Raw genomic sequence first — 12,604 nt, 5'->3', positions numbered from 1 at the left:
CGAGAAGATCTAGGTGAACACAATAAAAGGCCCTACCCTTAGAAGCTTACATTCCAGTGGGAGGAGACAGACGATGACAATATGAACAAATATAAGAAATATAAAAGATAACATAAAGAAATAAAAGATACAGTGTATTGGTGATAAACGCAAAGAAAAATGTTTTTAAATAACAGAAACAGGGCGGGGGTATATGAAATCTCTATCTTTATATCCCCAAGGAACTTATATCATTGGCTCAATGAAAGTGTACCTAATTCACCTGTGACTTCACCTCTCCCTCCCCGCCACACACACACACACATCCCTTTCCCTTGCTGAGGCCAGTCCCTGGTACATTCTAAGGCGGAGCTCGCTTTGGTAGGTAAATTTGGGAGTCCTGGATTCTAGGCGTTGGGCAAGTCCCTGCCTCTCTCTGGGCCTCAGTCTCCCCATCAGTATAAGGAGGAGTCGGACTAGAAAGGCTCCCCAAGGTCCCGTCCAACTCTGACGCTCTAGGATTCTATGAATAGGGTTAAAGAGAACAGGGACCAGCTATTGCTTCCCCACCCTAGCAACTGTTGCCAGAAGAGGGCCATCTCCTGGTAGGAGGGGAAAACTCCTCCCTGACTCGGGGATGCTTTGGGGCATCCCATCATGCATCGCGACTTTGCCTCTCTAGGAGGCACGTTTTGGCCTCTTTGGTCACGATCATCCCTTTGGATCCAGCCAAAGAGCGCGCCTCGTTTCTATGGCAACCGCGCCCGGTCCACGCGCAGACGGCGGGTAGCAAGGGTCAAAACAGATTCGCAAAGTAGAAGCCGTCGACCCGTTCAGTCCGCGCCTTCGGTGAGCCGAGCCTTTAAGTGTCACGTGACCCCTCCCGCTCGTTCCCGCCCCCCTCCCCTCCCCAGGTCCCGGCCAGCGCTGGTGCGTACCGGAGGCTCCCGGCCCGGCGGACTAACTGGAGCACCGACGCCGCAGCCGGTTGGGCCGGTGCCCTTTCCCGGTAACTCCTTCCCGGCGTGACGCGCGGAGCCGCGGACGCGGCGGGGCCGGGCAGGCTCGGGGATCTCCCGTCAGTTCCTCCTCGTTCCCGGTTCCCCCGGGCCCGGGGGAAACTGGGAGCCGACAGGGCCCTGCCCAGGGCTCTCGGTGGGCGGCGGGGGAGGCGGCCGTCTCCTGGAGGGTTGCGACCTCCGGCGGGAGCTCAGACCTGGAGCGTGCCTCCTGGAGCCGCTACCTGGACCGGGGGATACTGCCTCGGGCGGTAGCCTACCTGTTGGGCAGGTGGTTTCTGCCCCGAGGCGGGCACAGTCAGTGGAGCTCGAGACTGCCAGCCAAAGAACTTCACAGCCCCCCGCCTCGGGCTGCTCACTGGAGGCGACTGACACGGTGGAATAAGGCAGCGATTGCACTGCGTGATAGGAAAAATAATAAGTATCACTTTCTGACTGTTGACCCTATGTTCAGTAAATCCTTTACATACATTTAACTCCCTTGTTGATCCTTTCAAGGTGGTATTAATTCACCTCCGTTTATGAATGACACTGAGGCTTTGCAAGTTTAAGTAAATTGCCCAAGGTCATAAAGTGGTGGAGGACAGATCCCAATATGAGTCTGTTCCAGAGCCTGTGTGCCTAACCAATAGCTACCTCACCTTCCCGAGTTTCAGCGCTCTGTGCGGGGTTTTATAGGACAGAATCGGTTATAGGTTGCCTTAACAAGAAAGAGACTAATTTGGTTTAGGGTTTTTGCTCAGTATGCATGCAGTCCTAAAAATTGGCCATCAAATGGGTCAATTTTGTGAGCACTCCCAGGCACTATTGAGACTTCCGCTTGTCAAAATGCACCGCTGTTAACAGCTTTGCCTTCCTTAAGTCAGGTGTCACATTAGACACTTGAACCATAAAACTTGAGTAATTCATGAGAAGTCAAGATAAATATGACCCTTGAAAACTCAACGTATGATAGAACAAAGATCATACTTCTGAAGTGTAAATGTCCGTGCAATACAGCACTACCTTGTTCATTAACCAACCAGGATTCTTTCTGAACCCACAGTGAATTCAGTTATGGCACGCCCCAGACATGGATCTTTAACATTTGAAGACCCTGCCTGGTCTACAGCTTTTGCCATTAACCTCCCTTCACATGGAAAACTAAATTTTTTCTCACCAGCTTTTCCTCATCTTTGGTCTCTCTTTTTTTTTTTTTTTTTTTTGGTCCAGTGGGTGTGGTGAGAAAGAATAGATTTGGGGTACACAATGTCATAACCGTCGTCTTTTTTTAAGAGTATCTCACTTTCCTACTTGTACTTATTTAACCCCATGAATGTCACAGCTATTGAGTTTCATAGTTTTGCACCTGGCAAATCTTACGATCTCATGAATTTATTTAGCATGTACTCAGTGAAGTGTTCTTAAGCCACTTACTTTTTAAATTTAAAGTATTATTGTCAGACTAAGTGAAACAGTGTGTTTGAGATGTAGTTGCCTTGATTTTCCTATGTATGTTTTCCCACATTGGCTTATCAGTTCTTCATCTCATTCATTTTCAGTCATTTCTAAAGCTTTTCTAACCCAAGGAGTCTGGAAAGTTGCTGTTAATTCTTACTGCTCATCTTTCCATCTATAATAGTTCTTATGTATGGTATGTTCAAAAGTAGCAAGATGATTGATTTTAAAAGACCTGGTCAAACAGATTGACACGTTTCCTGCCGAAGAGCTTTTGTTGGTTTTGTTTTTCATCTCTATATCTTATTCCTTTACCTAAAAAAGCAAGACTGTCCAGGTTTCTACCACTGAAACTTATTGCCTCTTCAATCATTTCAGCTCTGGAAAGGAAGAGAAATGGAAGTGAAAAAGTTGAGCATTTCCTGGCAGTTCTTGATAGTTCTGGTTCTGATCCTGCAAATTCTGTCTGCGTTGGATTTTGACCCATACAGAGTCCTAGGGGTCAGCCGAACAGCCAGTCAGGCTGATATTAAAAAGGCTTATAAGAAGCTCGCCCGGGAATGGTAGGTGAAACAAAGAAATAGCAGTTTAATATAAACTAAGCAGTTTTAGCAGGGGAATGAAGCCGAAATTATGGCTAGCTTTTATTTGTCTCTGTTTCTATGTTCAGTAAATATGTATCTGTCTAAAATATTTTACTGGGGAGAACTAATGTTCATGTTATTCTATAATTTTTAGTGATGAGATCCAAAGCCTGTGTTGCTGGGAAACCCCCCTTTAAAAATTCTTTGGCATAAAAGATTACCCTAGATGCTGCTAGCATATTGATGTTAATGTAGAAGGGAGCTTTAGTTTTAAAATATATATGTAATCAACCATAGGTCAGGTAACCATCCCCACGCTGTGTTATTCACAAAGTAACTCTTTGTAAGTGTCATTGCGGAAGGGAACATCCTCCAATCCTGTTTTCTAAACTACTTATGTTAAGCTTTCAAGAAAATTTAGAGTAAGAGCTTTTTGCCCTCAGTTTTACAATATTCAGGAACCGAGTACGTTACTCTTAAAAATCATCATTTTGTAGAAATGTAGAAAAATCATCATTTTGCCTAGGTAGGTTTTGTATTTGCTAAAGAATATATGTATAATATGTGTATATATATGTATATATATATAAGCAATAAATTTAAAACCTACAGACAGATGTCAGCAGTTTTTTCCACCAATGCTTTGGATGTGCAAAAGGAATAGAAGTATCTGGATTGTGTAGCTGGAGGGGAACAGCAGGAGGGGAGAGGATGGGAAGGGCACAAGTGACTAGAAGCTGGGGGAGCCAGTCATAGATATAAAAGCAGGTTTGGGATGGGAATGATCATCGCATACCTACTGCATGCTAGGCTCCCAGTTCTATGTTATTTATCTAAATTATACCTTATAATTACGCTATGAGAGAGGTATGCTGTCCCTCTTACCTGGGGGTAAATCTAGGCTCACTGTTACAAAGTCTTTATTGCCTCTGGGCCCCATAGCTTGACCTGTGCCAATAGGTAGTTGATTGCTTTTTTTACTTTTTAATCCCTTACCCATCTGAGTAGACGGAAGAGTGAGTGGGTTAGTGTTGGGGCGGGCGGGAAGTTATGCGGGAGCAAAGCTGCCACGTGCAGATGACATTGCATTCTGTGTGTGCCTCTGCCTGACACCATTATTCTTCAGTGAAAGAAGGAGCTTAGTTTTAAACGGGTTGCGATAAAGGTAAAATGTAGTTTAAAATACAGTGTTTTGAATACATAAATATTTTAAACCAAACTCCAATCACAGAGAATCCAGAATTCAGTACTAAAAACACAGTCTGATTATGTGTGGCCTCTTTCCAGGGACTCTCTTTGCAACAAAATTGCTTTCCACGTTGTTTCAGACTCTCGCCTCTTTATATTTAAAGCAAAATACCTAAATCTGCAATAAATTCGAAAGGTAGCCACATTCTTTTGGACAGGGTACGGGCCTTTGGCAACATTTTAAAAGCAGAAATGATCGCTTGAGTGTGTGGGATTTATTAAAATGTACAACTTTGACTTTTCTGTCTTCCAGAGCTGAAAAGGGTGTTATGCTATTAATTAAAGGAGTCATATGCTTCTCTTCCTTAATTACATTCTCTCTAGGAGTCATTCATCACCTCAGAAGTATAGGGAGTATCATCCAGGGAAAGTCTAGCATTTTACTTCACCTTTGTATTTTCACTGTGTTACTCCTTGTTGCTGTTTTGGCAACAGCACTGTTTTATCCCTATAACCTTTGGTTTCATTTCATGACGGCTTCATGGGCACTGAAATGAGCCATTTCCCTTTCCTTGGTGAAATCATTTCAAGTCACTTTTTCCTCTCAGAAAAACTATGTTTCTCTCCTAATAATTAAGTTTTCACATAGGTGCTTTTCCTTTTATCATCTACACTGGCCCAATAAACACCCTGACACCCCAGGAAAAAGGCGTCCTAAAGTTTGATCGGAAGCAAATGAGTATTAACATGGTCAGTCACTGGAACAGTAAAACGATTTGTCTACGACTTTTCTGTATTACTTTTTCTACAGCCAGTAGATACCAAGTGCAGTATTTTCTTCACTCCCAGGTTTAAGGAACGGGTATCATATTGCGGTTGGTGACATGTTTCCTACATACTGAAAATAGTATTGGGTAGTTTCTTTCCTTCCCTACATGTTTGCCACCTTGTGGTAGTGTCCTGCAATTAGGAAAATATTCCTTATGACCTGAAACTGTCTTGTGGTTTCCTCCCTGTTCTCTGGCCTTGGTTTTGTCTGCGTCAGGATCTGTGATTCTAACCCAGCTGCCCTCACAGCCCTCTCTTTGGTTTGGTCTCCTCAAAAGCCCCTTCCAATCCTTCTTCCCCTACCACATTCTATATGTTCAATCTTCGTTTGTGTGATTGCATCATTTTTCTCTTTTCAGCCTTCAGCTTAAGTCTGAATATTTAAAACATTTTTTTTTTTTTTTATCATCCAGAAACATGCTTTGGAACCACCATCTTGTTTCCTTAAGTCATACTATTTTCATTATACCCAGCTGACATTTTTTTCCCACTAATAACCATAATAAGAACTAGATAGTTAAGGGAGGAATGATGTCTAAATTCAACAGCCAGCCATTTGCAGTTTATTTTTAGAGAAATCAGAATATGTGGTTTAATTCATTCAAACATGTTCCTGCCAGAATTAAGTTGATCAAGTTATAAGTTTTCTTTATTCCAATGTACTTGGTGCTGTTTTTAGTAGTCATTTGCTTCCCGGTGGATGGTTTCTCTTTCCTGAACCTTTGCTAGAGGAAATTTACTAAAAGTTAGCCAAAGTGATTACGTAAAGAATACACTCTGTATTAAAGTCTCTTAACAAAAAGAACATTGAAAAATCAGTTGGTATAAAACGCTGACTTAGGTCTTGGGGGATCCTAAGGAAGTAAAACCTAGCCCCTAGTTTCAGGACTTTAAAAATCTCTAAAACTGAAATTGGCATAAACACGGGTATATTACAGAATAACAGAATAATCAATGACCGCAAATGGATACAGTTGATTGCTGGCTATGGAAAATAGCAAACATTATTTCTAACAGAAATTTAAATCACCTTGCATAAACTACAGATTTTTCTCACCTCTTAAAACAGGGGGCCTGGCTGGGGCGCCTGGGTGGCTCAGTGGGTTAAGCCGCTGCCTTCAGCTCAGGTCATGATCCCAGGTCCTGGGTTCGAGCCCCACATCGGGCTTTCTGCTCAGCAGGGAGCCTGCTTCCTCCTCTCTCTCTGCCTGCCTCTCTGCCTACTTGTGATTTCTCTCTGTCAAATAAATAAATAAAATCTTTAAAAAAAAAAAAAAAAAAAAACAGGGGGCCTGGAAATCATTATCCATTTATAGGCAAAAGGCCACCTTAGGCAAAAAGGGACAAGCAGGGCAATAACGAAACTGAAACACTCTCATTTGAACATCAGGAGCCAAATGCTATTTGGAACATGGTTGTCACTAAATGAGTTCACGGTGTGTCAGAAGAGCTGTTTCCTATGTCTCCCTGACTGGTCAGAAGAAATCCCTTCCTAGATGACATTCTAACGTTGGAATGAACTGCCCCCATCCTAGGAAGAGAAGTCAGCTCTTGGGGCTCAGTGACATTAGCCTGGAGCCAGCGTCAGCAGTGTGTAGGAACCAGGTAAAGACATGCCCACAGCACACCTTTCCTCTGTGGGACGCTGCCGAACTCCCTGGCGCTTTGAAATTGTGCCCCGCTGAAGCGTTTTGGGTAGAAACAGCCGGTTCCAAAGTTTCACTTAATTATGATGGTCATGGGAAGCAACTGATTGCTTCTACCATTTATTTTTAAGAAACCGTCTTACAAAATGGCCTTGCATTCGCCTCTGATGTGGTGAACTGTGTGTACAGGATGTTAATTGTGTGTAAAACGTTGAATCCACGCTCACTGCCTGCCCATTTTTGTTTCAGGCATCCTGACAAAAACAAAAATCCTGGAGCAGAAGACAAGTTCATCCAAATTAGCAAGGCTTATGAGGTATCGTGTCAAACTTGTGATGCATCCATTAGCTTTGATAAAATACTCTTTAACTGGCCAGTTTTGTAATGACCTCTCCGAGAGGGCACACACCCCCAGTGTCCTTGACCTTGTTTCTAGATGATGGTAAAGAAAGCCTATTTAGGGGCGCCTGGGTGGCTCAGTGGGTTAAGCCTCTGCCTTCGGCTCAGGTCATGATCTCAGGGTCCTGGGATCTAGTCCCGCATCGGGCTCTCTGCTCAGCAGGGAGCCTGCTTCTTCCTCTCTCTCTCTCTGCCTGCCTCTCTGCCTACTTGTGATCTCTGTCTGTCAAATAAATAAATAAAAATCTTAAAAAAAAAAGAAAGAAAGAAAGAAAGCCTATTTAGCCACATCCAATATGTTGAAATCGGTGCCTGAATACTTCTTCAGCTCTTTAAAAAAAAAACGTGGCCTATTTTAAAGGCTTTAATTGGAATTGCAGAATTCTCAGAATTCCTCAACGTAGGTCTCTACTTCCTTTGTCGAAACTTTTTTTTTTTAAGATTTTATTTATTTGACAGAGATCACAAGTCGGCAGAGAGGCAGGCAGAGAGAGAGGAAGAGAAGCAGTCTCCCTGCTGAGCAGAGAGCCCGACGTGGGGCTGGATCCCAGGACCCTGGGATCGTGACCTAAACCAAAGGCAGAGGCTTTAACCCACTGAGCCACCCAGGCGCCCCGAAACTTTTTTATCACGTGCTCATCTCAGCAGCGTATGTACTAGAGCTTACATTAAAGAAAGACTGATGGGCCCGCATTTATTAAAGCGGCACAAGCTTCCAGGTACGCGGAAACACAAGATCTTCAACCATTTTCCAACACATCAGCTTAAGTAGCTTGGTCTGGAATGTGCACAAAAGCCAAATCCGCGGCTCCCTTGATTTGTGTCAGGTGATACTCTTCGAGATACAGCGCTTGGCTCATAGAATAGAACCTCATCCTGAAACAGCTTCTCGAATTTTAGACTTCGAAGTTGTTTCTGAGTTAAAACAAAGGTCACGTGCAAGACCCTGCACTCGGTGCTGTGGCAATGTTTTGGTGTTCGCAGCTTGTCCTGTCCTGGTTGGAGTTACTCCAACTTAAGTGGCATGACCTAGTCCATTTTTTTATGGTCAACATTATGTTAAGTTTTATTTGCTTTACTGATGTGTCGATACTTTGATAACACAAAATCTCTAAAGGCAAGACGAACACAAGGACTGAAGTCTTTTGGTCTTGAAATACTGGATGTTTCTATTGAGAGAAAAGTTTCCTGGTATGTTGGCGACTGCTCTCGGAATGTCTAACCATGCTATAGCTTTACGTTTCTTTTCTTCCCGTGTCTTCTGTGCTGCTCACAGGATAGTCCTTTGGGTGAAAATTTTTCCATTTCATAGATTTCCTTTTTTTTTTTTTTTTTTTTTTTTGCTTTCCTTATAGATTCTTTCCAATGAAGAAAAGAGATCCAACTATGATCACTATGGAGATGCCGGAGAGAACCAGGGCTACCAGAAACAGCAGCAACAGCGAGAGTATCGCTTCCGCCATTTCCATGAGAATTTTTACTTCGATGAATCCTTTTTTCATTTCCCTTTTAATTCTGAGCGGCGGGACTCCATCGACGAGAAGTATTTATTGCACTTCTCACACTACGTGAATGAAGTGGTTCCAGACAGCTTCAGGAAACCTTACCTCATCAAGATCACCTCAGACTGGTGCTTCAGCTGTATCCACATCGAGCCTGTTTGGAAAGAGGTAGTTCAAGAACTGGAAGGATTGGGTAAGATCATTTTATTGGCTGGAAGGTGTCTGTACAGAAGAAGGTAACATTTATATCTTGAATTGTATGGGCTCCTGGGAAGAAGGAACAGTGAGATTTCTCCTCAAAAGTTCACATGACTGGCGGTTTTTCCAAGGACACATTTTCAGAGAAAGAAATGTGTCCGCCATTCTCATTTTGTACTACTAATTTGAAGCCTTGACCTAGCCTTGAAGCCTCTGTATAGTTTCCTAACATCAAGTTGGGGGAGACTAATACATAGGAGAAGTTAAAGAATTATTGGTTGAACAAAGCAGCCCTCAAACATCAGTTTTGATGCTTGGAGTTGCTAGGGCTGCCTTAACAAAATACCACGAACCAACAGAAATGTATTTTCTCACAGTTCTCAAGGTTAGAAGTCCAAGATCAAGGTGTTGGCAGGTTTGTTTTTTCTCTGAGGCCTCTCTCCACGGCTTGCGGGTGGCCACCTTCTCCCTGCCTGCCCACGTGCTCCTGTCTCTCTGTGCACATTTCTCGTGTCTCTCTCTTTCTGTGTCCTCATCTCTTCTTACAAGGACACCAGTCGTACTGGATCGGGGCCCAAGCTGACTACCTCATTTTAACTTAATTACTTCCTTAAAGGCCCTATCTCTAAATACAGTCACATACCAAAGTACTGGGGGTTAGGACTTCAACAGATGGATTTGGGCAAAGAGCCACAGTTCCATCTATGACCATAATGGTCATGCCTTACCAGTCTGGATCATAGATTAGCCCTTCCTGTGTTCATAGTTACCACTTGTTCCGGGAAAATGCCAGCAATCCAGGCTGGGTATTTATTTTAATGACTCTCAAAAGTTGGAATTAAAAGTGTGTGTGTGTGTGTGTGTGTGTGTGTGTGTGTTGTGTTATAGGCATTAGCAGACCTCTTCTTGAGTAGCTAAGAAAGGCCAAACTCAATCATAGGGACCAAGGGCCGAGATGTCTCTGGAGAGAATGTACCCATGAAAACCATCAGTTCATTTATCCTAAAACAGAAATTTTCAACCTGTGGTTCAGAAGCACTCCAATTTGCCAAAATGCCTTCATGAGATTGAGTAAAGAGGAAGAGAAATCTTGGAAGAAGATGAGGAAATAAGTTTAGCACAGTGTCACGCACATGGTGGGCAGTCAGCAGATGCTTGTTGGTGGTACATAATGAGAGAACAAGAGGCTGAGATCAGCCGGAAGCCCCTGGGTTGAACAGCTTCTTCATCAGAAAGCGTAATGGCATTTTATGCCACACTAGGTGGTATACTGAAACCTCTTTAACCTCGTTCGTCTAGGCACCGACTTTCAGACCCAGGAGCAGAACAGAAACATTAAACCAAGTGCGTAAGTTAGGACGGCAGTGTGCCTACACCAAACTCAGGTCAGAGCCAACATTCTATTTTTTTTTCTAAGATTTTATTCATTTATTTGACAGACAGAGATCACAAGTAGGCAGAGAGGCAGCCATAGAGAGAGAGGGGGAAGCAGGCTCCCCGCTGAGCAGAGAGCCCGATGTAGGGCTCGATCCCAGGACCCTGAGATCATGACCTGAGCTGAAGGCAGAAGCTTAACCCACTGAGCCACCCACACGTCCCCAACGTTCTATGTTAAACGTGCCCGGTGAACAGTGTGAGGGAGCGAAGCACAGGGCTTACCTGTGTCCCATCCGTGGACTTCGGACTCACACAGACCAGCGTCAGCATACGTCCTGCTCCAGCGGGCCCCCGGCTGTGTTCATGTCCGAGCTCTGTCATTTACTGTCTTTGTGTCCTTGGACAAATTACTTGACACACGTTTCCTCATCTCTAAAACGGATATAATAATGTAATAATGTCAAACCAGATTTGATACAAAGATTAAATGAGAAAAATATCTATTAATTTCTAATTTATATTAAACACAAATATAAAGTAAGCCTTAGGGAATGGCTGACAAACCAGGTTTTCTGGTTTACCAAAGTAAAATTGTTTTAAACACTATTTTATAATTTTTTAAAAATCATTTTCAAATACATGAGTCTGCTTTCTTCAACTCACTGACTAGCAGGCACCAACTTCTGACTTATGTTTAGCGAAGTCCCACAAGGTACTTCGAAGCTGGATGGGAAACAGAGGGAACAAGGCAGCCAAAGAAACAGTGTCCATGGGAAAGGCAGTTGCAGGATGTGACTCGGGTGTAGCTGAGGGGGAGGAAGCAGGAAGAGCTCGCTGGGACCAGGGAGTAAGGAGCCTTAAAGTCCAGGCTCGAGAAGCTGGACTTTATTTTACAGTATGTAATAAGCCAAGAAAAATTGTCACATGGCGGCGTGATTTAATCACATCCATGGTTTAGGAAGCTGTTAGAGCTGCTTGAAGGATGGATTGAAGAGGGTCAGAAGAGGAGCCAGGGAGGTCACCGGCCCTGGCAGGACAGCAACCACTGGCCCAGAGTAGAAGCAGAGGCAATAGAGAGGTGGACAAGTGTAAGATACTTGAGAGGTAGGATCGTGGAAGTTGAAGGACCTGGCTCCTGGAAACCATCTGAATGTGAGAAATGAAGAAAAAGGGAGAGAGGGGGTCAAGATGGACGCTGCATTCTGACTTGAGCCAGTGGACGGGCAGACAATTCAGGGAAGAGCTGGATTTGAGAAATTGTTCTAAATAGTAACTCTGGTTGGACTGTGCGTGATGACATGAAAATAATATTAGCTCATATTTACGGAGAATTTAATGTACGCCAAGCACAATTACAAGTATCAACTCCTATGAAACAACAGCTGTTTAAGGCAGGTGCTATTGTCATCCCTCTTTTACAGACATGTAGCTCATGTTGGGGACTTTGTCAGGGTCCCACAGTTGGCGTTCAGCAAATCTGGGCTTTGAGCCCCAGTAGTCTGACTGTAAGTCCATGCATTGTGTACCATGCTGTACCTGTACCGCCTTTTAATGACCTTAAATCTTCGATGATGGAAGATCTTGCTATTCTTTTGGGTCATCGTGCTGTTTGATTGTAGTAGGTCAGGACTCAAGTGACAAGGATGGAAGAAGCTGAATTTAGATTCACAGAAGTGACATTTACGGAGGGTTCAGTCCGTTCCCCCGCTCCACCCCCAAAGTTCCCTGGAAGGCTGGTTTTGACCAAATGTATCAGATAAATTTTGTTTATAAACCACTTTCCTCTTTGGAACATTTGGATTAGTGGAAGATTCCCAACAGTCAAAGTCCACTTGGTTACAGCTGGATGGCAGCACGGTGAGATCCTTACGGCCCATGTGGCCATTTCCCTGTCCCGGTGAGGCAGCACTTCCCTTTCAGACAGATACTGCCTGAAATATTTCTTTCTTTCTTTCTTTTTTTTTTTTAAGATTTATTTATTTGAGAGAGTGAGCAGGGGAAGGGGCAGAGGAAGAGAGAGAATCTGAAGCAGACTCCACGCTGAGCCCAGAGCCCGATGCGGGGCTCAGTCTCACGACCCTGAGATCATGACCTGAGCCGAAACCAAGAGTCCGATGCTTCGCCAACTGAGCCATCCCCTGCCAAAAATGTTCCTATTCTGAGTTAATAGGAAGAGTAGACTAGGGCACCTGATGGGCCCAGTCAGTAGAGTGGGTGACTCTTGATCTCCGGGATGTGAGCTGGAGTCCCATGTTTTGTGTAGAGATTACTTTAAAATAAAATCTCTCAAAAAAAAAAAAAAAAGAGAGAGAGAAGAACAGACCATTTTAAAGATCAGCCTAGGGGTCTGGGGAAGCTCGGACCTTCTCTGAGAACAGCGTAAAGTGCCTGGATTGCCGTGGATGGATGAAATAGAACAATTCTACCCCGGGGGAAATGTGGCAGCT

The 12,604-nt window shown here is 43.9% G+C and overlaps 1 protein-coding gene across 3 annotated transcripts in view; it reads left to right on the top strand.

Annotated features, from left to right (window-relative positions):
* Positions 1 to 713: 713 nt before the first annotated feature.
* Positions 714 to 12,604, top strand: part of DNAJC16 (DnaJ heat shock protein family (Hsp40) member C16) — a 41,942-nt gene continuing 30,051 nt past the window's right edge. The window contains exons 1-4 of one of the 3 annotated variants that reach the window (XM_047726503.1): positions 714 to 828; positions 2,814 to 2,998; positions 6,931 to 6,997; positions 8,436 to 8,775. In XM_047726503.1, the coding sequence (XP_047582459.1) occupies positions 2,832 to 2,998; positions 6,931 to 6,997; positions 8,436 to 8,775 (574 nt within the window). In that variant the 5' untranslated portion in view covers positions 714 to 828; positions 2,814 to 2,831. Of the gene's footprint in view, positions 829 to 880; positions 989 to 2,813; positions 2,999 to 6,930; positions 6,998 to 8,435; positions 8,776 to 12,604 lie in introns of those variants that run through there. The other 2 variants (XM_047726502.1, XM_047726504.1) reach the window with 2 other exon arrangements.

The sequence above is a fragment of the Lutra lutra genome, chromosome 4 (genome assembly GCF_902655055.1).
Source record: "Lutra lutra chromosome 4, mLutLut1.2, whole genome shotgun sequence".
Lineage (NCBI taxonomy): Eukaryota > Metazoa > Chordata > Mammalia > Carnivora > Mustelidae > Lutra > Lutra lutra.
Note: the sequence above shows the minus strand (reverse complement) of the source record. Positions and strands in the feature narration are given on the sequence as shown.